This window comes from Camellia sinensis, chromosome 11, assembly GCF_055761805.1.
Source record: "Camellia sinensis isolate YWXY chromosome 11, ASM5576180v1, whole genome shotgun sequence".
NCBI lineage: Eukaryota > Viridiplantae > Streptophyta > Magnoliopsida > Ericales > Theaceae > Camellia > Camellia sinensis.
Genome location: NC_138971.1, coordinates 122,493,749 through 122,519,991, shown reverse-complemented (window position 1 = coordinate 122,519,991; position 26,243 = coordinate 122,493,749). Strand labels below are relative to the sequence as shown.

The following is a 26,243-nucleotide window of genomic DNA, read 5'->3' as shown; positions in this document are numbered from 1 at the left end:
GTTTTACAGTGTCGCTATAGCCAGAGAATTCATTTTGAATTTTATTTACAGCGACGCTTATTAACCGCGGTTGTAGGCTACAAGATGAATAAAATGACAAAAAACTACAAGATACAAAAAAACTACAATAAGTCATAAAAAAAATGACAAAAAACTACAAGATACAAGGGGTATACCCTAGAAGCTAACCAACTATACAAAGACACACAAACGAAAACACAAAAAAAGACAATGTAGACAGCGAAAACCATCATGTTCACACACCACATAAGCAAAGAGCAAATGAGAGCAAGAACAAGGCAAACAAGACAACAAAAAACCTAAGAGCAACATAACCTGGTTACACTGAAAAGATCCAAACAACAAAAGAAACTAGAAACAAAACTCAAAAGGCCATATTACAGAGACAATTTGATTAAAAAATGATCAAAACAGACACCATAACCCCTAAGACAGCAGACAATAGCAAACTGTGGGCAAATTGTTGACAGTAAACACCAGCCATAGCACCATGCACCAGTAGCAATGACACCAGGCATCAAAGAAAACAACAGCAGCCAACAAAAAAGCCAACAACCTGCTCACATTATATATCTATAACACTATTTTATTCTAATGGCTCAATACTCAATAATTGTAAAAGGTAAAAGAGTCTGCATTTTCATAATCCCAAAATATCCAAAACAACTTAATTAAATGGTTCATTACATAAACCTGTAATACAAAAAAGATCCAATGTTTCTAGCAAACTAATAGCCCACACCATAATCCAAAAGATAAACTTGTCACATAACAATAGTAGTCAAAAGTATTACTCATGACGCCATTTTATAAAGACCTCCATGAAAAATGTTCAAATCGAGAAATGACGTCCATTGTTTGATACTTTCATATTGTCTTATTTCCTGCAATAAAAATAATTGAATGAGCATAAGTATCATTTTCAATTTTAAAATCTATAAAGAAAATTATATGATCCAAACGAACTGTAAATCCTACGAGTTGTAAAGTTCTATGGTTATGGTGTAACATTAAGAATTGGTGCAAAGACAAGAGTGTTGAGGTTAAATAAGTATTTTAATAAATAAAATCATTGACATTAGCAAAATTAGTTAGTTGTCCTAACGATTAAGTAACAGAAGGGTATTCGTAGGGCAGGTAGAACATATGTTTCTTTGCATGTTCCTTACAAGTTTATTTTGTTCACTTTGGTTGATTCTGTACCTCAATCTAGGTTGTGCAAGGTAAAAGGAAAGTCCTTAAAATTTGAAGTTCCACACTTAATAGAAGAAATATTTTTGGTGGATGGAAGACTTGGAACCCCCAGAATTTGTATTGCTAGATGAGCCTATAGGAGTGCCAATCAACCGAGCCACTGGATTTAAGAATGAGGCATGATGTAATAATTAAAAGTATATTGGACAGTGGATGTACAGAGGATTCAAGGACAGAGTATTCCATGTTCTAGAATTTATCTATTTAGTTTTAGTTGAGTAAACAAAGGATCCTGGTCCATAATAATTGATGGTTGATCTGATATATATAACAGCAAGCAATTGCTCTTACTTTAATTTTCTGAAACTAAGAAGTAAAACATAAATATATTACCAAACTAGAGAATTCAGCAGTAAGCTTTCAGCAGTAAAATACTATTTTTCTTGGTCTGTCACTTGTGCCTTCTTTCTACTAAAATGGAGAGGGAGTATAATTCAAGACATGAACATGCTTTTGAAGGTGGTGGGTGTGGAACTTGTTGCCAATTCTCTTTTTCTATATGTGTGTGTAAAGGTATTTGTTTTTTCTTTTTGTCGAAAAAAAAACAAAAAAAAAAAATTGAATTGGTTCAACTCATGTTCTCGGAGTATGTTGCCTCTGTGATTGTTTTTAGGCAAATAATTGAGGCAAGTTCAATTCGGTATTTAGAAACTTATTTTTAACTCTAAAAACTCAATCTCTAAAAATAGTGTGCAATGTACTAGCAATGGAATTAGTTTCAGCAAAATGGTTCTTAAAAAAGCAAAAACAAAAATAAAAATTTCAGCATAGTTGCCAGTTTTTCGTGGAAATTTCTGAATGAAGACATTCTGTTTGCATTCAATTTTAGTAAAATGCAACAAGTAGCAACATAAAATATGTTATTAATACAAGAATTAAAATAAAATAGTTGGCTCTTAGAGGTTTGTGGTTTTAGACGTCGAATGGTTCCAAGTATGAGATATATCTTATTCTTGTTTGTGTTTCAAATCATCCACCTACCTGAAATTTAAAAACATCTGAGTATAAATTCTTCAACAACATAAATGCTGGTTTATTGTTAATAATCACTCTTGTCAGTTATACAAGACTGACTTCCTGTTAGTTTGAGGTGAATGTGAAGTCAACTTGCCAATATTAGCAAAATTTTGTTCGGTTGCCCAATTCTCTATTCACTGGTTTGTTTGGTATTTTTACGGATGCCAATAAGGGAAGCAAAGTAGAGAAGTCAACCTATCAAATCCCAATTTTGTCTAAACTAACTAACAATTTAATGGTAAAGAAGTCATTAACAGTGGTTCTAAATTTGTGTCAATGTATGTGTATTGTAATGATGACTTACCTCGATTAGAAGGTTGCATTTCATGACTCCCAAAAGAGGATCTTTGATGTGTTTGTAGAGAAGCTTGGTCCGGAATGCCACTAGATCCATCTGCCGCCTAATTTATACAATACAATTTACATAAGTATGCATAAATTTAGAAAAGGATAACATATGATAAATACATCATATAAAAGAATATGTTATATGTAGTTATACCTGCAAACCACTAGAACTATGTCTCTGACTCATCAAAAATGCTACTTGCTCTTTTAAAGAGTTTATTACAGCATCTTGAGCTTGCAACTGAATACCTTGAGTTTGCAACTGATCACCTTGAGTTTTTAGTTGTTCCTTCAACTCAATTATAGTGTCTTTGTCTCTTATTCTGTCTTCATTAGAAACCATTCTTATGTGGTCAAAACTATTACACATGAAGCCATGCTTGGAAGGAGTAGGCCCAAATCCTAAACCTCGAACACGACCATGATGCTCTTTACCCATCACTTGAGAATAAATATCATTTGGTGACCAAGATATACGGCCACTAACATTTCCTTCAGAGCTACTTGGTTGTGAGCTCATCAAAGCTTCTAGTTTTTCCTATAGCATAAATGGGGGGGGGGGGGAAAATAAGAAGACAAAGTGATTGTTTGCCACAAACACATTAGAATTTTGAAAATGTAACTTCTTAAATGGGCATACAATTTTTGCAGCTGCTGCTTCATTGACTGGTGTCCCATCCTTCCTTTTGTGAAGCGGTATATATAATTTTGCTCTATCTAGTGCAATCTTATCTTTTTGCTCCTATGTAACAATGATATCGTTTCAGAATAAATTTATAATACAATGTGCTAACCAAATTCAAAATATAAAACAAGGAATGAAGTTCGAAATACCATATCATATGCATGTTGTGCATAAGTTTTAGATCCTGCTGTATGTGCACTTGTTTGCTCTCGCCGGCTTTCCTTATTGGTTGTACTAAGTTCCTTCAGTCATAAATGCATAACAATATTTAAAAAAAATGATATAATGACATTGTATTATTTGATATGAAACATACATCTATGCATACCTGTCCTTCCTTTGAAAACCAATACGCGACAAGGTCAGCATAGTGCTCACGGTTAACTGTTAAAGGCGCAGTAGCTACTATCTGTGCTGCTGTCTTTGTCTCATCATAGTACTTTCCTTTTAAACTACATTTCCAATTTCTCCATTTCTCTCCCATTGACTTCAATGTTCGATGCCTAATCATATCCCTTCTCTCATCTTGAGGAATGGCAAACTTGGACTACAATTGTATGTTTTTTCATGTTATGAACATTCTTAAAATTATCAATACAATGATATAAACTAAATTTGTGCATTTCTTTGCCTAATTCTCATATTTTTATTTTTACTTCAACTATAATAGCATGGAAGATTCTCTTTTTCACATGCATATGATCTCTCTTATAGTAGAATTATCACAAAATACTTGTAGTTAGAAAATTACCTCAATAATATTCCAACAATCTTCTTTATACTGATCTGGCACTTCATGCCAATTCTTGTACTTAATTGGGCATAAATGTGGCTTCCTAGCAATGGTGCCTATGAAGCGACTGAACATACCACCCTCTGTAGAAATAGCCTGCAAATCCTTGTTGAAGGTGAGCATAATGCGTTCTTCTGGAGTCAAATTCCACACTTCAACCATACGTGTAATTCCCCGCGTGTTTCGCTTGGTCAATGCATCTATTGCAATACAACAACGAAATATATCATGGAAGTGAAGGTTGACTTGTAAGTTGTACCTCAACTAAAAATCTAATACTACCTGTACGTTGCATTTCTTCTTCCCTTAACCAGTCCTCATCTAAATCATCTTCAAACTGAGGGTTAACCTCTGATTCTTGAGGTTGAGCGTGTGGAACATGTGATGGAGCATGTGAGGAGGGATGTGACCAACTAGGTTGTGAAGAGGCATTTGATCGACTAGGCTGTGAAGTTCCATTTGGCCGATTAAGCTGTGAAGAGGCATTTGAACGACTAGGTTGTGAAGTTCTATTTGGCCTGTCCAGCTGTGGAGAGCCAATTGAGTGACTAGGTTGTGAAGTTCCACTTGGTGCGTTCAGCTGTGAAGGGTTATTTGGCTGGCTAGGCTGTGAAGAGATCCTAATGTACAGCAGCTAGGATAGATCTTGAACTTGGAGAAAAATAGAGCTGAAGGCCATGTATTACAAATCAAAGCAAATCAGCATAACATTCCACTGCTGAGCAGTCGAAGCATATCTATATGACTTGTTGTACCCAAGATGAGTAATGAAGGAATAGGAGCAAGATATTAGGGGAATTGTTTTGACTTATTTTAGTAGGTGGACATATTTATCGAGAGAAGTACCCATTTGTAACAAGTCCTATTCCATAAAAACTAAACTCCAACTGAGTTAGAAGCAGACAGAATTAGAATGTTTAAACTGCTCAGCCTGTCAATGTCATTCTCCTGGGTTTTGACATTTTGAGAAGTATGATTTTCAAGATGTATGCAATCAATTTACATGATTATCTTAGTCCATGTCATGTTGTTGTTGATCATATAGTCAGTGATTTCATTCATATTTATTCTAAATTGTTCAAACTGAACCTGGAAAGACGCTTATGACACCAAGGGTTAATTGTTACTGTTAAGAGTGGGACTCTACATAACTTGCAGCTTGTCTTTAATGCATTGCTGCTCTATCTCAGTGTTCTGGACTCAATTATATTGTGTTGGCTGATGTAAATACTGATGTTAGCAGTAGCTCTGCAATTATTTTCTTGCTAAGAGGGGGGAGTGCATCCTCAGTGAGATTCATCTAGATGTTTGTCTTTATTCCAAGTTAAGCTGTGGTATCATTGTTTGTGTCCCTATTGTGTTTTATTCTTCTTTTGTTTTCCTCCAATCTGTATTCTGCTATTCTTTTATTCTAGTTCATGTTTTCATTTCTTGTAAAATATAAAAATAGCTATGTGAGACAATAGCATCTAGAGAATTCTTGCCTAAGATAGCTTTATGAAAGTAACCATTTCCACTGAATTCTTACCTATTTAGCAAATTAAATAGAATCTAGTGTGATCTTTTAGAGAGACAATAGATGCATCCTGCTGAAGCCATCCCTATCATTGAACTGAACCAAACTTCCCGATGACTTGTGGTCTGGGAAGAATGCCTCAGTTTCTGTATTGCTATGATAACATAATAGTTTTACTAGACCATGGGCATGAAATATAAATTCTGAAAAAGATCGTTTCATATGCTCCTTTAGCTCTAATAGGACTCTCATCAAGAAACTCTTTTCTGGACTAGATTCTGCAATTTTTGTATTTCTTTGTACATGTAACAATTACATTACACAGAGTTGAAAAGGACTGCCTCTGTTTCATGTTTTCAGAATCAAAACAATGATAAGTTTGAAAATTGTCATTGTTGATAATTCATTCTCAAAACAATGAGCAGTCCAAGCATCATGCCTCACAGAGATCACAAAATAAACTGAGCCACTCTAAACTATACTAAGCTCTAACCATAGTATCTACAGTGGCACCCTCATAGTATCTGCACACACCAATAAAACCCCAACACCTAGTCATATCAGTCCACCATTGAGCCTAACAGTCCAACGGGACAGAATCTGAACCTGAACCTACAGGACCAGCAAAAAGCCCAAGCTGACAGACAGATACACACGCCAGCAGAACCCACCGCAGGCTAGGCTCAAGCATCAACAGAACAAGCTGAGACCAAAGCAGACAGAATTAGAATGTTTAAACTGCTCAGCCTGTCAATGTCATTCTCCTGGGTTTTGACATTTTGAGAAGTATGATTTTCAAGATGTATGCAATCAATTTACATGATTATCTTAGTCCATGTCATGTTGTTGTTGATCATATAGTCAGTGATTTCATTCATATTTATTCTAAATTGTTCAAACTGAACCTGGAAAGACGCTTATGACACCAAGGGTTAATTGTTACTGTTAAGAGTGGGACTCTACATAACTTGCAGCTTGTCTTTAATGCATTGCTGCTCTATCTCAGTGTTCTGGACTCAATTATATTGTGTTGGCTGATGTAAATACTGATGTTAGCAGTAGCTCTGCAATTATTTTCTTGCTAAGAGGGGGGAGTGCATCCTCAGTGAGATTCATCTAGATGTTTGTCTTTATTCCAAGTTAAGCTGTGGTATCATTGTTTGTGTCCCTATTGTGTTTTATTCTTCTTTTGTTTTCCTCCAATCTGTATTCTGCTATTCTTTTATTCTAGTTCATGTTTTCATTTCTTGTAAAATATAAAAATAGCTATGTGAGACAATAGCATCTAGAGAATTCTTGCCTAAGATAGCTTTATGAAAGTAACCATTTCCACTGAATTCTTACCTATTTAGCAAATTAAATAGAATCTAGTGTGATCTTTTAGAGAGACAATAGATGCATCCTGCTGAAGCCATCCCTATCATTGAACTGAACCAAACTTCCCGATGACTTGTGGTCTGGGAAGAATGCCTCAGTTTCTGTATTGCTATGATAACATAATAGTTTTACTAGACCATGGGCATGAAATATAAATTCTGAAAAAGATCGTTTCATATGCTCCTTTAGCTCTAATAGGACTCTCATCAAGAAACTCTTTTCTGGACTAGATTCTACAATTTTTGTATTTCTTTGTACATGTAACAATTACATTACACAGAGTTGAAAAGGACTGCCTCTGTTTCATGTTTTCAGAATCAAAACAATGATAAGTTTGAAAATTGTCATTGTTGATAATTCATTCTCAAAACAATGAGCAGTCCAAGCATCATGCCTCACAGAGATCACAAAATAAACTGAGCCACTCTAAACTATACTAAGCTCTAACCATAGTATCTACAGTGGCACCCTCATAGTATCTGCACACACCAATAAAACCCCAACACCTAGTCATATCAGTCCACCATTGAGCCTAACAGTCCAACGGGACAGAATCTGAACCTGAACCTACAGGACCAGCAAAAAGCCCAAGCTGACAGACAGATACACACGCCAGCAGAACCCACCGCAGGCTAGGCTCAAGCATCAACAGAACAAGCTGAGACCAAAGCAGACAGAATTAGAATGTTTAAACTGCTCAGCCTGTCAATGTCATTCTCCTGGGTTTTGACATTTTGAGAAGTATGATTTTCAAGATGTATGCAATCAATTTACATGATTATCTTAGTCCATGTCATGTTGTTGTTGATCATATAGTCAGTGATTTCATTCATATTTATTCTAAATTGTTCAAACTGAACCTGGAAAGACGCTTATGACACCAAGGGTTAATTGTTACTGTTAAGAGTGGGACTCTACATAACTTGCAGCTTGTCTTTAATGCATTGCTGTTCTATCTCAGTGTTCTGGACTCAATTATATTGTGTTGGCTGATGTAAATACTGATGTTAGCAGTAGCTCTGCAATTATTTTCTTGCTAAGAGGGGGGAGTGCATCCTCAGTGAGATTCATCTAGATGTTTGTCTTTATTCCAAGTTAAGCTGTGGTATCATTGTTTGTGTCCCTATTGTGTTTTATTCTTCTTTTGTTTTCCTCCAATCTGTATTCTGCTATTCTTTTATTCTAGTTCATGTTTTCATTTCTTGTAAAATATAAAAATAGCTATGTGAGACAATAGCATCTAGAGAATTCTTGCCTAAGATAGCTTTATGAAAGTAACCATTTCCACTGAATTCTTACCTATTTAGCAAATTAAATAGAATCTAGTGTGATCTTTTAGAGAGACAATAGATGCATCCTGCTGAAGCCATCCCTATCATTGAACTGAACCAAACTTCCCGATGACTTGTGGTCTGGGAAGAATGCCTCAGTTTCTGTATTGCTATGATAACATAATAGTTTTACTAGACCATGGGCATGAAATATAAATTCTGAAAAAGATCGTTTCATATGCTCCTTTAGCTCTAATAGGACTCTCATCAAGAAACTCTTTTCTGGACTAGATTCTGCAATTTTTGTATTTCTTTGTACATGTAACAATTACATTACACAGAGTTGAAAAGGACTGCCTCTGTTTCATGTTTTCAGAATCAAAACAATGATAAGTTTGAAAATTGTCATTGTTGATAATTCATTCTCAAAACAATGAGCAGTCCAAGCATCATGCCTCACAGAGATCACAAAATAAACTGATCCACTCTAAACTATACTAAGCTCTAACCATAGTATCTACAGTGGCACCCTCATAGTATCTGCACACACCAATAAAACCCCAACACCTAGTCATATCAGTCCACCATTGAGCCTAACAGTCCAACGGGACAGAATCTGAACCTGAACCTACAGGACCAGCAAAAAGCCCAAGCTGACAGACAGATACACACGCCAGCAGAACCCACCGCAGGCTAGGCTCAAGCATCAACAGAACAAGCTGAGACCAAAGCAGACAGAATTAGAATGTTTAAACTGCTCAGCCTGTCAATGTCATTCTCCTGGGTTTTGACATTTTGAGAAGTATGATTTTCAAGATGTATGCAATCAATTTACATGATTATCTTAGTCCATGTCATGTTGTTGTTGATCATATAGTCAGTGATTTCATTCATATTTATTCTAAATTGTTCAAACTGAACCTGGAAAGACGCTTATGACACCAAGGGTTAATTGTTACTGTTAAGAGTGGGACTCTACATAACTTGCAGCTTGTCTTTAATGCATTGCTGTTCTGTCTCAGTGTTCTGGACTCAATTATATTGTGTTGGCTGATGTAAATACTGATGTTAGCAGTAGCTCTGCAATTATTTTCTTGCTAAGAGGGGGGAGTGCATCCTCAGTGAGATTCATCTAGATGTTTGTCTTTATTCCAAGTTAAGCTGTGGTATCATTGTTTGTGTCCCTATTGTGTTTTATTCTTCTTTTGTTTTCCTCCAATCTGTATTCTGCTATTCTTTTATTCTAGTTCATGTTTTCATTTCTTGTAAAATATAAAAATAGCTATGTGAGACAATAGCATCTAGAGAATTCTTGCCTAAGATAGCTTTATGAAAGTAACCATTTCCACTGAATTCTTACCTATTTAGCAAATTAAATAGAATCTAGTGTGATCTTTTAGAGAGACAATAGATGCATCCTGCTGAAGCCATCCCTATCATTGAACTGAACCAAACATCCCGATGACTTGTGGTCTGGGAAGAATGCCTCAGTTTCTGTATTGCTATGATAACATAATAGTTTTACTAGACCATGGGCATGAAATATAAATTCTGAAAAAGATCGTTTCATATGCTCCTTTAGCTCTAATAGGACTCTCATCAAGAAACTCTTTTCTGGACTAGATTCTGCAATTTTTGTATTTCTTTGTACATGTAACAATTACATTACACAGAGTTGAAAAGGACTGCCTCTGTTTCATGTTTTCAGAATCAAAACAATGATAAGTTTGAAAATTGTCATTGTTGATAATTCATTCTCAAAACAATGAGCAGTCCAAGCATCATGCCTCACAGAGATCACAAAATAAACTGAGCCACTCTAAACTATACTAAGCTCTAACCATAGTATCTACAGGGGCACCCTCATAGTATCTGCACACACCAATAAAACCCCAACACTTAGTCATATCAGTCCACCACTGAGCCTGACAGTCCAACAGGACAGAATATGAACCTGAACCTACAGGACCAGCAAAAAGCCCAAGCTGACAGACAGATACACACGCTAGCAGAACCCACCGCAGGCTAGGCTCAAGCATCAACAGAACAAGCTGAGACCAAAGCAGCACAGCAAACCAGGGCCAAGACTCAACTCCTATGTCTAGTACAATATTGGTAATGGCCTAATGGGTTTAAGATTGGTTTTGGTCTGTTGTTTTAGTTTAATTTATCTGTTACTTTTTTCTCTTACCTTTCATGCAGTTTGTCGGAAGAACTGAAGCCTTGTTGTGATGAAGAATGCAGGATGATTAGTGTTGAGCTTTCAAACATCACAAACAAAGTATGTACATGGATTCATTTGTTATTGTATTTTTGCTGGATAGTATTAGATATGTTCACAAATCATGCTTGGTGTTAAGCCTTATAGTCTTTGACACATGCATGTTGATGATGAACATATTTTGTATGGTATTAGTCAAAAGATTATTTGCATTGCAAATTGTCCATGTACTATCGATCTCTTCTTGAAATGCTTATTACAATTCCTCCAGGGAAACAACATAAGATAAATTAGACCATTCATGCTATAGGTTTGGACTGGTAGTTCTCTTCATGAAATTTCGTTTACATTTTTTTGTTATCGTAATTCGTATTTCACTGCCAATGAATTGCCTTCAATAGGTATTCGAATCTTCTTGCATGGAATGCTACATTACATAACATCCTTACCAATATGGATATGCATTTGGATGTCTACTTTTAGTGAGACACAAAAAAAAAATTGTCATCATAATTGCCTTTTGGCTTTTTGTTGATCAGTTTGAAATGGCAAGAATGTAGTAGCTCAAAACAGCATCTCTGTTTTCTTTATTTCTAGAAACCTTTTACTGGGTTAAGGTATCTACTGTTTCTTCTCACATTTTACATTTTCATGTTTCATTATAAGTGTTCTGTTGCTCAATTGCTGTAGTTCATTTCTAGGGCTGTAAAATAATGGCTATTTAGTTTGTTGAAAATTCAATTGAGATTTCATCGTTATGTAAGCAATATATTCAGAAATTTGTTAATTTTTTAGGCTTCATTCGATAAGTTTGTGTCAGAAAATTATTCAAAAAATTAAACTATTCGAACTTGGGGTGATTAAAACTTGTTTGAGATTGATTTGAAAAATAAACGAAAGAAGCTTAAGTACATTTTTTTACTCGTTAAATTTTGAAACTAATATTAAACAATATATTATACAACCTGGGCAATTATAACCCTAAGCATTTCAGACAATAACTAGTATATGGAAAAGTGATTGGTTACTCATTGATCTTTTTTTTATCAAGAGATAGGAGATTATTTATAAATTACAAATACGAACAGAATTATATCAAAATTGATAGATAATCAATGCAACAAAAATTACAAACTGTGCATTAAATTCATAGGCAACAATTTTCTCAACAAAAAAAAAAAAAAAAAAGGAGAGAGAGAGACACACAAAAACAGAACAAATCAATAAACAAAAATATAGGGACTATTACTCCATTGTGGCATTTTATCAAACACCTACCATACATAATGAATCCTCAAGCATGAGATTTATTGTGTAGCATCAACAACAATCCATTCATTTCACTAATTATATTGGTTAAAATATGAATATCATAGATGATCAAAATTAGAATACCAAACATGCTAATCAATCTATTTTCTAAATTATTTTCCCAAATCAAAATCATTCAAGATGTTCATGAAATCCTTCGAAGTAGAGAAGTTTTGGAGATATTAGAAGCAATGAATGGAAGGGCAAGTCTCAGCTTAAGAATGAATTTCATTGACCCAAACTTGACCAAAGACAGTAAGGAAAAAAGAGACACAAAGACAGTAGAAGAAAGAGAGAAGGGTAGAGAGATAAACCGAGAGACAAGAAGAAAGAGATGGCTAGAGAAAGAGAAACATAGAGAGCAAACTGACCTTGAAATCACAGTAGCTTGATGTCGTCAATACGCCGCGGGGGAGATGAACTTTGATACTTCGCCAAAGCAGTGTTGTGGACTAGGGCACAAATTGTGAGTTGAACGGTTTTTTTTTTTTGGATTGAATTTCTGATATGTTATTCACCCACACAAAAAAAAAAAAAAAAAAAAAGAATCCGCGCGAAATCGGAGTTGAATTTGGCGGGCCTTTATTTTGCTGGGCTTTTAGTAACGGTTGAGTACAAACCGTCACTATAAAAAAAATATATGGCAGCGTTTTATGAAAAAAATGCTACTAAAAATTTAATTTTTAGTTGTGGTCAATAACTGCTACAATAGCCCATCTATAGCAGCATTTTTAAGGCCGCTGCAATAAAAAACGATGCTAAAACTTGATTTTTTTGTAGTGACTGTTCTATTTTATAATTCCAAAATTCCTAGTCCCCTACTGTTATATGGTGGTTAGTAATGAAGATGAAATTTTGGTGATGCCATTAATTTGTAAATTAAAATGCCAAAATCACCTCAATTACTTAATGAAATTAAATAACAGAGGCTCTAAACCAATTCCTTACACTACCTTAAGTAAGTTGCCAAACACCATTTTTTTTCTTTCACTGTTCAAATCCTCTTCTTTCGAACCATAACAAAAAAAGATGCTAAACACTCACAACCAATGAATAACACCATTGCTATCTACCACCATCTGCTTCCTCTATCACATCTTCCTCCTCTTCCATTGTTGCCTTTGTCCCATAACAAACTTGCCCATGACTGGCCTTGTTTGGCAAAGGCTATTTTTTTTTTGTTTTTTAGACTAAAATTCATAAAAAGATAAAATAGACTAAAATAGTTATTAAGACAAAATATCACATCAAACTTATGATTATTTTACTTTTTTTTCTCACATACATCACATCTAATTGCAAAAAATCAAATCATCTTCTTAAACACAAAAATTTTAGCCTACTAATTAGTCAACAACTAAAATAGCCTACTAAAATAATGACTTTCCAAACACCAACATTGTATCGATTCAATTGGAATTTTTTGTTTTCTTTTGTTACGCTATTATTGGTGCTATTTGCTTTGTGATTATGAATTTATTTATGTAAGGCATTATTCTTTTACAAATTAAAAATAGTTCATGAAGTTATTAAATTAGAATGCCTCGAAACAAATCAAAATCCCATACAACTTTTGGATGATTATTGGGTACTCTAAGAGTACGATCATGTGGTATTTCATGATATTATGATTGGTGGAGAAAGTGGGATATTATAATTTTGTATTGAGTGATTGAGAAACATGAGAGCGTATGGTGAATGATAAATAGTAAAAGAGTATGAACACATGATACTCGAAAAGTACCTAATAATTTTTCACAACGGGTAGAAGTGCATAAGTTGGAAGGGAGAGGATTCTTTTGAGGATGATGTTAGTGCCCGTGGAGCCCATCACGTGGCTCACTCCAAATATCTAAATTATTTATTTTGTATGACCATGTATAAAGATTGATTTGATATTCATTGTTGCATGATTTTATTTTATATATATTTTAAAAGTAGATGGCAAATATAATTTTGAAAATAAGATGTTCATTTTTTAATACAAATATGATGAAGTTATATATTTATGAATATTAGATCAATTAAACTTTTTTCATAAATAATCAGTACATAAAAATTTATAAAATAAATAATTCGAATCATTAGAGTTATACAACATTTAAACTCCAACTAATAATATTATTGGTTGATTGTGTGTTGATAATTAAGAACATTTCATAATTAATGTTTTTTTTTTTTTAATACCTATTGCATCAACATTGTGAAATTATTATAAGGTCGCCTTTTGTCTTCTTATTTCCCATTATATATGGAGAAATGAAATTGTATCTTAGGAGCACAGGGATGCACAATTGGATCAGTTAAAACTTGCATTAAAATATGGCAAGTTGAGGGTATTTTAGAATGTAAATTAATATTAATACTCATCTAGTGGGATTAGCTGTGGTGGTGGTGGTGGTGTTGTTGTGCAATTATTTTACTTGTCAAGTGGATCAAATGCGTACACAAACTCCAACATGCATGAGATAAGATGAAAATATTAAAAAAACTACCAAGTTGACAAAGTGTGATCTCTTGGGAAAAATTACATAGTAAAGGGAGGATGTCCTAGGTGTTACCTCCCAATAAAAAATGGAAATTAAAATAAACAAAATCTAAAAGATGTATTAAAAAACTTGAATTTTTAAATTTCTCAGTCTTTCTGTTTTAATGTATTTTTAATTATTTAATTATGTCTTAAATTTTTTATATTTTAAAATTATTATATAATGTAATAATTGAAAATGTGCATTAAAATAGAGAAATTTAAAAATAGAGGACCTTTAGTTTAGAGCCAAAAAAAATAAGAATACACTTACAATTTTTTTTTTTTTTTAGTTTATTGTTATGACATCTATCATATTAATATAGTGTTTCATAGTTTAAAGTTTCATTATCACATCAGTAGTAAAAGAAATATTTGTAAAATTTATTAATTTATATAATATTAGAAAAATATTGAATGAATAGAAATTGAGCTTATAATAATACACGAGGCTTATCGAAGATGTGGATGGCTTAAATTAGGGATATTTGTAAAGTTTATTAATTTATATAATATTAGAAAAATATTGAATGAAAAGAAATTGAGCTTATAATAACACGGAGATGTGGATGGTTTAAATTAGGGACAATTTATAAATTAGGGTAAGTAATCAAAAATATTATAAAATAAGTGATTTGTAATCATAAAATTTATATTAAAAAAAAACATTCAACATGACGCGTTAAAGACATTTGTGAAATTATAATAACAATACTTGTATTGTGATTGAAAATAAAAAGATGACAAGATGTCAATTCATTTTGTATAGAAATTTTATATAATTATTATGGATGATTTTAAGAACATGGTTAAAAATTAATTTTTTAATTTTTTTTAAAAAATATGAAAGATAATGCGATCTAAAATAAGTTAAAAACTAACTTTTAGCTACTAATCTACTTCTCAAAAGAGCTTTATGGTTAGTTATCTTTACTCTTCGTAAAGTTTACTTTTCATGAGTAAAAAATCAAATTAATATTTATTTTTTTAACTTATGACAAATAAATTTTTAACATTTAATTTTTTTTTTTTTTTAAAAACTAAAACACTATATAACATTTTTAGGGGATCCAAGCAACCTTGAAGAGAGTAGTGCAGCGAATGTTGAGAGAGAGAGAGAGAGAGAGAGAGAGAGCTGTGGTTGTACATATGACTTGTTGAAAGTATAATTTTTATTTATTCATTATTTATTCTCACTAGAACAAAGTGGCAGCTACGAAAGCCTCGAAATTCTAGAGTCGTAGGCTTCAATACAGCCTCTCTCAAATTGTGTTTTGAAAAATTGATAAAAAATTAATTTTTTAATTTTAGAGAAATTATAAAATAAAATTTAGGCTGTGTTTGGAAGGGTTTTGGAACTTTAGTTCTACCCTTTAGTTTGTATATGACGTTTGTTTGTAGCTTTCAAAAATTAATTTCACGTTCACTTTTGAAAACTTGATCGAAAGAGGAAAAATTTGAACTAACTGATCGTTCCACCGGTCGTCCCACCGATTGACCGGAATAGTGTAATTTTTTATTTTTTTTGGCAATTGATACATGTTAATTTTTTTATATTCAAGAAAAAATATTTTCTAATTTTTTAAAATTTTTTTATGAGCTTTAATAGAATTTTGAGTTATATGTTTAGTTATAAGTTGTAAGTTTTTGTATCAAATATCATATGTCACATCAAAAATTTCCCACTCAATTCAAAACTCTTTTCAAAACTCATTCACCAAATAAATTTTCTACACTCAAATCATAATTTCAAAACTCACAAATTCAAAATGCAACTCCTATTTTCAAATCATATTTGGAAAGCTCCACCAAACGCTACCTCAGAGTTTCTTGTGTTTTTCAAATTAAACTCCATAGTTTCAATTTTGACAAATTAAACCCCCAGAGTTTCTTTCGCGTTTCAATGTAAATCTCCGTCTATATCCGTTTGATTAAACTAATGGAATCTGAACAAAATTCTTAGATTCAAACACACATGTTCAAACACTTGTATCTTCCTCATCGTAACTCCGTTTCGCCTCATTTTTGCATCGTTGGATTTACCTCATTGCCTAATTTTCATTCCATCCCTCATACACCTTGTTCCATCTCTTTTTGTGTGCCGTTGGAACTCCGAAAGTTGGAAAAAAATAAGATTTTTGTCTCTTTAGGCAAAATTTTCAGATTGAAACACACATGTTCAAGCACTTGTATCTCTTTCGTCGTAACTCTGTTTTGTTTTATTTTTGCGTCGTTGGATTCACCTCATGGCCTAATTTTCGTTTCACCCCTCATAAGCCTTGTTACATCTTTTTTTGCATGCTGTCGGAGCTTCAAAATTTGGCCAAAAATAAGATTTTCTTTTTTTGGGCAAAATTTTCATATTCAAACCCACATATTCAGGCATTTGTATCTCCCTCATCATAACTCCGTTTTGCCTCATTTTTGTTTTGTTGGGTTCACGTCATGGCCTAGTTTTCATTTCACCTCTCATGCGCCTTATTCCAGCTCATTTTGTATGTCGTCAAAGCTCCAAAAGTTGGCAAAAAATAATTTTTTTTCCTCCTCTATTTTCTGTCTCCATGCTTCTTCATTCCTACTTTTTTTCCACAATTATTCTCTTTTTTCCTTTTCCTTCATAGCCCTTCCACTGACCTCGTGGTGGCTGCCGAACCTCCAACGGTGGCAGTGTCATCGAGTATGAATGTATATGACTTACAAGAACGGAAAGAAACATAAGAGTGGGGGAAAGGCCATGAAAGAAGAGGACAAGAGAGAATAATTGTGGAAAGGAATGAGGAAGGAAGAAGTATAGAGATATAAGATAGATGAAAAAATATATATATCTATATATATTTGGCCTACTTTCGGAGCTCTGACAACATGCAAAAAGAGGTAGAACAAGTCGTATCAGGGATGGAAAGAAAACTAGGCTATGAGGTAAATCCAACGACGCAAAAATGAGGTAAAATGGAGTTACAACGAAAGAGATACAACTGCTTGAATATGTGTTTAAATCTGAAATTTTTGCCCAAAGAGATAAAAAATTTATTTTTGACTAACTTTCAGAGTTCTAACGGCACACAAAAAAATGTGGAACAAGGCGTATGAGGGATGAAATGAAAATTAGGCAATGGGGTGAATCCAACGATGTAAAAATAAGGCGAAACGGAGTTATGACGAGGAAGATACAAGTATTTGAACATGTCTACTTGAATCTGATAATTTTGTTCAGATTCCGTTAGTTTAATCAAATAGATATAGACGGAGGATTCACATTGAAACACGGAAGAAACTCCAGAATTTATTTTGTCAAAATTGAAACTATGGGGTTTAATTTAAAAAACAAGCAAAACCTTGAGATTTTTTTTTTTAATTTCCCCCTTAATTTTTTTAGGGAGATGTACCAATAAATCCCAAATTAATAACTTATACACTGTTTAGTCCTAAAAGTTTTCTTATAGACTGAAAGGTCCCATTACAATGTTTCAAACATCAGATTACTGTTTCGAACATTAGATTCCAAACATCAGATTAATGTTTCGAACATTAGATTGATGTGCAAATGAGACTAAATGGAGCATAAGAAAACTTTTAGGATTAAATGGTTCAACTTTTCAGAAACTAGAACTTATGGGTAAATTTTCCATTTTTTATGACTTTTTGTATTAAAAAAATTGACTTTATTGTAATTTTTTTTGTGTAAAAAAGCTAAAAAAAGTAAAAAGTTAACCTTTTTTTTTTAAGTTCCCAAAACAACCCGTTAAATATAGAATTACCCAAAAAATTGTTATACTACAGGTCCAACATATCTCCGGTTGAATAAGTCACCCTTACGTAGTGTTTTAATAGTGTTGTGATTGATGAAAAAAATAAAATTTATAAATTTATGTTGGATAATTAAAAAATATGAGAAGACATAATAAATTGTGATTGGCGAGGGGTATGGCCACGTGGCGCCCATGGATCAATTAATAATTTTTCCTCTGATTGGAAATCAAAATTAGACCGTCTAGTTGGCAACGTGGGCTCACTTTTAGGCACCGCTTTGATGATCTGAACCATTTAGACTTTAGGATTTGTCGAATAGATCATCTATGCAAAAAAAAAAAATCAAATCCATCGAATAACAACAGTCACGTGTTCGAATTAGTTTTGTATAAAAATAAACGGTTCATACAAAACTAATTCGAATACATGATTGCCTTTATCCGCTCGATTTGATTTTTTGTGTAAATAATGTACTCGACGAACTCTAAAAATGTGATTGATTCAAATTTTGGTGTTGATCTCCAACTGGAGACCAGCTACACCCACACTAATAAGGGGAATCATATCCATGGGTGCAGAATAAATATTTACAAAAAGGTTAAAAAATATTATAAAAATTAATAATTATAATTATAAAATTTTTAACTTTTTGTAAATATTTATTTTTCACCCCACTAATACGTAATTCTCCTAGTTTTTTTTTTTTTTTTTTTACAGAATATTCTAAAAAATCAAACTATTTATGAAAATAACACTTTTTTTAAACTATTTCGCAAACTAACTCACTTTTAAAATCACATTTTCAAAATGTAATTTCATGACAAAATTGCATCTTCAAAATGCACTTTCATAGTGACGTGGCCACCTAAGGGTGTTGGCGTAGGCATATTGAAGTCGCATATTAAAAACACAAGTTTACCTTGAAATTATATTTTCAAAACATAATTTTCAACCTTAACATGAAATTGCATTTTCAAAATGTGATTCAACATGAAGTGTGCATTTTAAAAATGATATTTCAGTACGAAATTTCACTTTGTAGATCTGATTTCAACATAAAGTTGGTATTGCATTTTAAAAAGAAGATTTCAATTAAATCGCATTTTAAGTGAATTTTCACGAAATCGTAATTTAGGAAACGCACATTTTTTGGAATCACAATTTCAACATACAAAATAAAAATGATTGGTTAATTTTAGAATATGTTATTATTATTATTTTTTATAGAAATAAAACTAATTTAACAAAAGTAAACACTAAAAAATAATTTTTAAATTTTTAAAAATTATTTGCCCTCTTAGAAAAGATAAAATCATATGAAAGTAATGAGTGTTTTTATTTTTCATTTTTTTTACTAAATTAGTTTCAAGGTTTTAAAAAAAAAGTTTAGAAATCAAATTCTTAAAACGAAACCAAACAGAGTTGGTATACAGAGTTGGTATGCTATTCCATGTTGCAAAATATTTAAGATAGTAAAATTTTACTCAGTACATAAATATGATTTCATTAACATTTATACGATTTCATTAAATAGTCAAAATAACAAACTTTTTTTATTTTTATTTTATTTTTTTTGTATTGAAATCGTATGAATTTAGATCATGTACTAAGGCATGTTTGGCATGGGGTTTTTTTTGGCTATTTTAACCATAAAAAGAAAAAATAGGTTAAAAAGTCAATAAGATAAAATATCATATCCAAACCATAATCATTTCATTTTTTCTCTTATAAAAGTCAAAAAAGTCAAAAAAAAAACTATCTCAAACAAGGCTTCTTAACCCTTGGCTAAAAAAACCAAAAGCTAAAAGCCAATCTACATACCAAACGAAGGCTAATACAAGTTTGCTATATTAACTATTTTTCAACATAGAATTACATTTTGAAATTGCAATTTCATGATTTTGCTTTTCTAAATTGTGTTTCTGTAAAATCGTATTTCCTAAATTAGGATTTCTTGAAAATCAGTTTAACTAAAATCTCATTTTCAAAATGTGATACCCAATCTTATTTTTTTATTTTCAAAATGAAATCTAACTTATGTTGAAATCACGGTTAAAAAATGAGTATTGAAACATCATTTTTGCAATAATGTTGTGTTTTGAATACACAATTTCATGACAGTGTTGAAATTGTGTTTTGAAAATGCAACTTTAAGGTAAACTTGCATTTTCAAAATATGATTTCAATATAATTACGTTGGCAATTTCATGTAGCCATGTCACCATGAAAGTGTATTTTGAAAACGTTATTTCAAAAAGTAGGTTAATTTGTTAAATAGTTTGAAGAGTGTGTTATTTTTTTAAATAGTTTAATTTTTTAGAATATTATGAAGAAAAAAACTCGAAAATTCCACCTACTAATAATTAGGTCTAATATGAGGATGGTGAAAGACTCGACATCACACGGGTTGAGTTTGCATTATATAGTAAGAGAATATATGTTATTTTAATTTTAGTTATGTTTGATATTGGGTCCAATTTAATCATCCTAAGTCTGACCATACATTTTTTTTAAAAATCCCAAACTTGTGTCCACTTAACCGAATATGTATGGCTTATTAATTTTTTATTTACTTCTTGAATGAATATTAAATTATTTAGATCTTTTTATTTATTATTTAAATTTAGAATATTAACAAAATTCAATGGTTATTTTTAACAAATATTTTAATTTAAACCCTAAAAAAGAATTAAATGGGTACAAAATATCTCAATCCAACTTTATGGGCAAAATAATTTTTGTAAATCCTAAAAATATCGGCTAGGCTAGGTGGGTTGGACGGGCTATTGGGCCGATGGAAACCCTTAGAATGATGTTCAAAAAAATAATTGCAAATAAATAGTAAATATTATAAATAATAATAATTATAACTATAAATTTATTCATGAATCTATAATAATTTTTAAAACTTACTGCTGAATGATAATTTTCTCTCATAATTGTCACTACTCAATATTTATTCATCCACTTTTGTTTCTTTTTAATATTATTTTCCTTAATTTAGATGGAAAACTATCCATAAGTAGGGTTGCAAATGAATAGAGTCATTTGTGAACAAGTTCAAACTCATCTCTGTAAGAGCTTGTTCAAACTCGGTTCGTTAAATTTTTTTTTGCGTTCAAGTTCCATCTCAAGCTCATTAATTTTTTAATAAATAAGTCCAAACATTCTAAAACTCGGCTCGTAAGCTTGACTCGTTAACTAACTCGTTTAATATTTATTATTTATTTATTAAATAATGTAAAAATATGTATAAAAAATAAGATAAATATGTTATTTATATATTTAAAAAATATAAATGTAAATAAATAGTTAACTATAGATAGTACATTTATATAATAGTAGTAGTAAATATTATTATTTTGATAAAATATTAATTTTTTTTTAGAATGTTTATATATTATATATATAATTGTATAATCAAAGTTTTAATTGTAAATTTAGTCTCATATGTAAGTATGAATTTATAAATTTTTTGACTCGTTAATGCTCGTGAGCAGGCTTGAGCTCGAGTCAAGCCTAACCAAACTCGAGTCGAGCTCGATTTGTCAAATTTTTATTGAACTCGAGCTCAAATTCATTAAAATCTTAATAAACAAACACTAACATACTAAAATTCGGCTCGCCTCATTTAGAACCCTACCCATAAGTAAGACGTTTATCAAACGTTAGGAATTTTTGTTGGGTGTAACTTTTGAGGGGTGCAATTTTTAGGGGTAATTATAACTAATACTGTGTTTGGCAAGGGTTTTTTCAGGCTTTTTTGGCTATTTTAGTCACAAAAAACAAAATAGCCTATTTTAGCCATAACAAACAAAACATCACATCCAACCTATAATCATTACATTCTTCTCTCACAAAAAAAGTCAAAAAAGCCAAAAAGTCAAAAAGCCCTTCCCAAACCAAGCTTTTTAGCCCAGGCTAAAATAGCCAAAAAAGTCAAAAAGCCAAAAAGCCAACCCACTTCCCAAACGGAGGCTAAGTGGATGTCAATATATATATATATATATATTTATGAAAAAAATTATAATTATAATTATAATTATTAATATTTATAAAATTTCTCACTTATTTCTAATTATTTTATTAAAATATCACTGATGTGATATTTTTTCTTGATTTTCACTATATATTTTTATAGAAAAAAATATGGATAAATTACACTTTGTTCTCATTATGTTTAACCATTTTTTCAGTTTGACCCTTCTTATTTTATGCTTTTTCAGTTTACTTCTAAAACTAACTTCTGTTTAAAATTAGACAGAAAATAACACCATAATTGTCACATAATATAAAAATTATATTATTATATTTGAAAAATTATTGGGTGCAGATAGGGTACCATGTGGCATGCCATGGTGCCTTCAACTAATCATAAATACCATAACCTCCTATATTGTCTCCCTATCACCTAACACATAAATGTAATCCTCACTCTCTTAATCAATGCGGGAAAAGAAAGGTATCACATGGCACCTACCCTATCTGCATCCAAAAATTTCTCATTATATTTAGATTTGAGTTTGTGTCAGAAGTGTAAGTTATATATAATAAAATATTTTTATTTCACGTGACTGTCAATGTGTTATTTTTTTTATCTAATTTTAAATAGAAGTTAGTTATAGGAGTAAATTGAGAAATATTTGAAACATAAAGGTGAAAGTGATAAAAAAAAAAAAAAAAAAACCTTAAGGGTGTGTTTGCTTGGACGGACTGGATAAGGGGGGATTGTAATCTATCGGACTGTTAGTCCTGTGGTACATTGTCCCTGGATTATTTGGTTGGACTGGATTTGTATCCTATGTTTGTTTAATCATGGGATTAGATGTCTGGATTGGATTATTTTTAGTAAATCCAATGTTTAGTTGAACAAACTAGATAAAGATAAATGCTCAAAAGACTATTTTACCCTTGTAATTTATAAGTTATATTTAATATATAATTTTAAATTTGTAATCTATAATTTATAATTTAACAACATTGAAAAATTTTAATTTATAAGGCTATAATTTATAATTTATTATTTTCAATTAAATTAAATTTATAATTTATATTTTTTATTTAATATATAATTTTAAATTAACAACACTAAAAAAATAATTTTATTTAATATATAAATTTAATTTTTTAACAACACTAAAAAAATTTAATTTATAAGGCCATAATTTTCAATTTATTATTTTTAATTAAATTAAATTTATAATTTATATTTTTTATTTAATATATAATTTTAAATTGACAACACTAAAAAATAATTTTATTTAATATAGAAATTTAATTTTATAACAAAACTAAAAAAATTATAAGGCCATAATTTTTAATTTATTATTTTAAATTTAATTTATAATTTATATTTTTTATTTAATATATAATTTTAAATTAACAACACTAAAAAAATAATTTATAAATGTTCAAAAGACTATTTTACCATTTTTCAATTGTTTATTAAGTAATAACATGAAAGTAAAATAGACATTTCATATATTAGTCTCATGGGATACCAATTTCATGGAAATAATCCCACCCCTCTCCCTATGATACAATAATCCCTCATATAAGGGACTAATAGTTCGGAGAGACTATTAATCCGGAACAAAAAAATTAAACCAAATAATAGACTAATCCCATGAAATAATCCCTCCAAACAAACATACTCTAAGGTCATGTTTGATCCACAAGATTAATAGTGAAGTATTAATAATCCTATTAAATTAGTGTGGTATTCATTATCCAATTGGATTAATATCCATTGGATTAATAATCCCACCACTACCCCATTACTAATAATCATACAAATTTGTTGGATTAATTATCCATTGGATTAATAATCCTAAACCAAAATGTTAAAACAAACATAGGATAATTGGGCTCACGGATTAATAATCCCAATCCCATACTCTAATCCACCCAATCAAATATGCCATAAGAGTTAAAGTGAGAAAGTGATCAAATATAAAAAGAACAAAGTGTAAAAAAGTGTTGCATCTCTAATCTTTTACAGAATAATTAACAAGTATTGCACTCTCAATATGAGCAATGATATTTTTATATAATTTTATATTGATCCCAATCAAAATAATTTAAACATAAAATTGTCTTAATTAATTTTTGTGAGATAATTCGAGAGAAAATGACATTTAGTCTATAATAAATTAATATTATGAGAAGAAAATATTATTAGCCTCATATTTTTGACATAATTACATTGACTTCCTTCAAAACTTTAATTTATATAATACTTAGATTTTTCATTAGTAATTTGTGAGTCGCCCGGATAAAAGTGTAATATTGTCATGTTGTTTTTTTATTGAAATATACATATATATATATATATTTGTTTATTTCAATATCTACTCATTATTTGCATTAGTTTTGATCGTTTTAATCTTACTAAAAGGTAATTAGTATAATTATACCAAACTTATAAGATTAATTATATTTTTCTCAAACCACAAGTGATGTGAGTGTAATTTGACAAAAAAAAAAAAGGAATAAATTACATTCACTTCCCTTGATAGTTGAAAAAATTATAGTTAAATCTCACACTTCTGACATAATTACACAAACTTTATATTTAGTAAGATTAAAGTGATAAAAATAAATAAAAATATTGGATAAATACTAAAATAAATAAAAATAAATATTTTATTAGAGAACATATGACAACAATATTTCTTATTCATACCGCTAATGAAATGTTAATGAAAAAAGACTTAATTATTATGTGAATTAAAATTTTGAAAAAAATAATATAATTATATTAAAAGTGTAGGCTAATTGTAATTTCTTAAACTTTAGGAAAGGTGATTAAAAAAAGGATAAATTACAAATGAACCCCTAGAGACTTGCTTAAAAGACGAATTGTGTCATGTGATTTTGAAAATTACATCACACATTTTGAAGTTTCTAATTGCATAATAAATAATCTATTTTATTAATAAATTATCAAGTCAATTAATAATTTTTAATGATACTATAAATATATTCCAATTAATAATTCATGCAATTTTATTGTAGTATATGAGTAAAGTTAGAAATTTTATTTTTTTGTTAATTTAGTTAATAAAAAATTCTAACAAGAGAGCATTTGACCTTTCAGAACTATAGGAAGTAATTTATATTTTAAACAAATTTCACGGAGTGTATTTATAATTTATTCACATAAATATATCCCTTGAGATTTAATTAAAATATGATTTGAAAACTACATCCTATCCATTAAAGTTTATAAATTCATAACAAATGACTCATTTTATTAATAAATAATCAAGTCAATTAATAATTTTTACTGATATCAAAATTTTATTTTAATTCATAATTTAGATAATTTTATTATTATACAAAAAATAATTATAAAATTTATTTTTTTAATTAATTTTATTTAATAAAAAATTCTAACAAATGAAGTATATATAAATTTTTATAAATTACATATTTTAAGCAAAAGGAAAAAGCATGTCCAGGTTTGGTTTCTCGTTTCTAGTATTGTTAAAAGAAGGGAGAATTAGGGGTGTTTGGGAAGTAAGTTTTTTGTTTTTTTTTTGTTTTTTTTTACTAAATAACAAATTGGTTACAAAATTAAAAAAAATTAATCTAAACAAAATATTACATCAAACTCCATAATCATTTCACTTTTTCTCTCATAAATATCACATCCAACTATAAAAAAATCTAACTATTTTCCCAAACACAAAAAAAAAAATTCTTCAATAATATCCTACAACTAAAAAAATTACAAAAAAACTAACTTCCCAAACACCCACATAAGCAGGTAAAAGAAGAAGAAAAAAATAACTAATATATGGAGGTGCAAATGACACTTGTACCCTTACAATCTTTTATTTATACTCCATCACAGACACACTTACACCTAATATATTGATAATTTTTTTTCCCTTCCTCCCTATAAGAGCATCTCTAATAGGAGTTGTTATTGTCATAATTTGACATCAGATGCTCTAAACCTTGCTCCAATGATAAGATATGACAGTTGTCAAATTTGACATAAGTTTTAGCAGCTGCCATATATGTCAGATTATTCAAAAAAACCTCTTTCATTTCCTTTTAGCAAAACATCTCTCCCTCTCTCCGTCCTGCACGCCTGTCATTTTTGCCGCACAAATACAAAAATTGATGTATTTAAACGACTAAT

At 30.6% G+C, this 26,243-nt stretch overlaps 1 protein-coding gene across 1 annotated transcript; it reads right to left on the bottom strand.

The window, feature by feature from the left end:
• Window positions 1–888: 888 nt before the first annotated feature.
• LOC114308097 (uncharacterized) lies at window positions 889–12,927 on the bottom strand. Its single transcript, XM_082895334.1, has 13 exons — window positions 12,888–12,927; window positions 10,124–10,242; window positions 8,915–9,001; window positions 7,583–7,669; window positions 6,225–6,337; window positions 4,401–4,738; window positions 4,077–4,318; window positions 3,654–3,872; window positions 3,475–3,567; window positions 3,281–3,382; window positions 2,795–3,178; window positions 2,597–2,693; window positions 889–905 (listed from the first exon to the last, which is right to left on the bottom strand). Exons 1-13 carry the CDS (start codon window positions 12,925–12,927, stop codon window positions 889–891), a joined length of 1,938 nt encoding a protein of 645 aa, XP_082751460.1.
• Between the last annotated feature and the right edge of the window lie 13,316 nt (window positions 12,928–26,243).

Excerpts from the sequence above, each read along its gene's own strand:
- LOC114308097 (XM_082895334.1), bottom strand. The coding sequence starts at position 12,927 with ATGGAAGAGGAGGAAGATGTGATAGAGGAAGCAGATGGTG. Across the intron at positions 3,383-3,474 it reads CACAACATGCATATGATATG|GAGCAAAAAGATAAGATTGC; the intron begins GTATTTCGAACT and ends ATTGTTACATAG. Across the intron at positions 2,694-2,794 it reads ATAGTTCTAGTGGTTTGCAG|GCGGCAGATGGATCTAGTGG; the intron begins GTATAACTACAT and ends TGTATAAATTAG.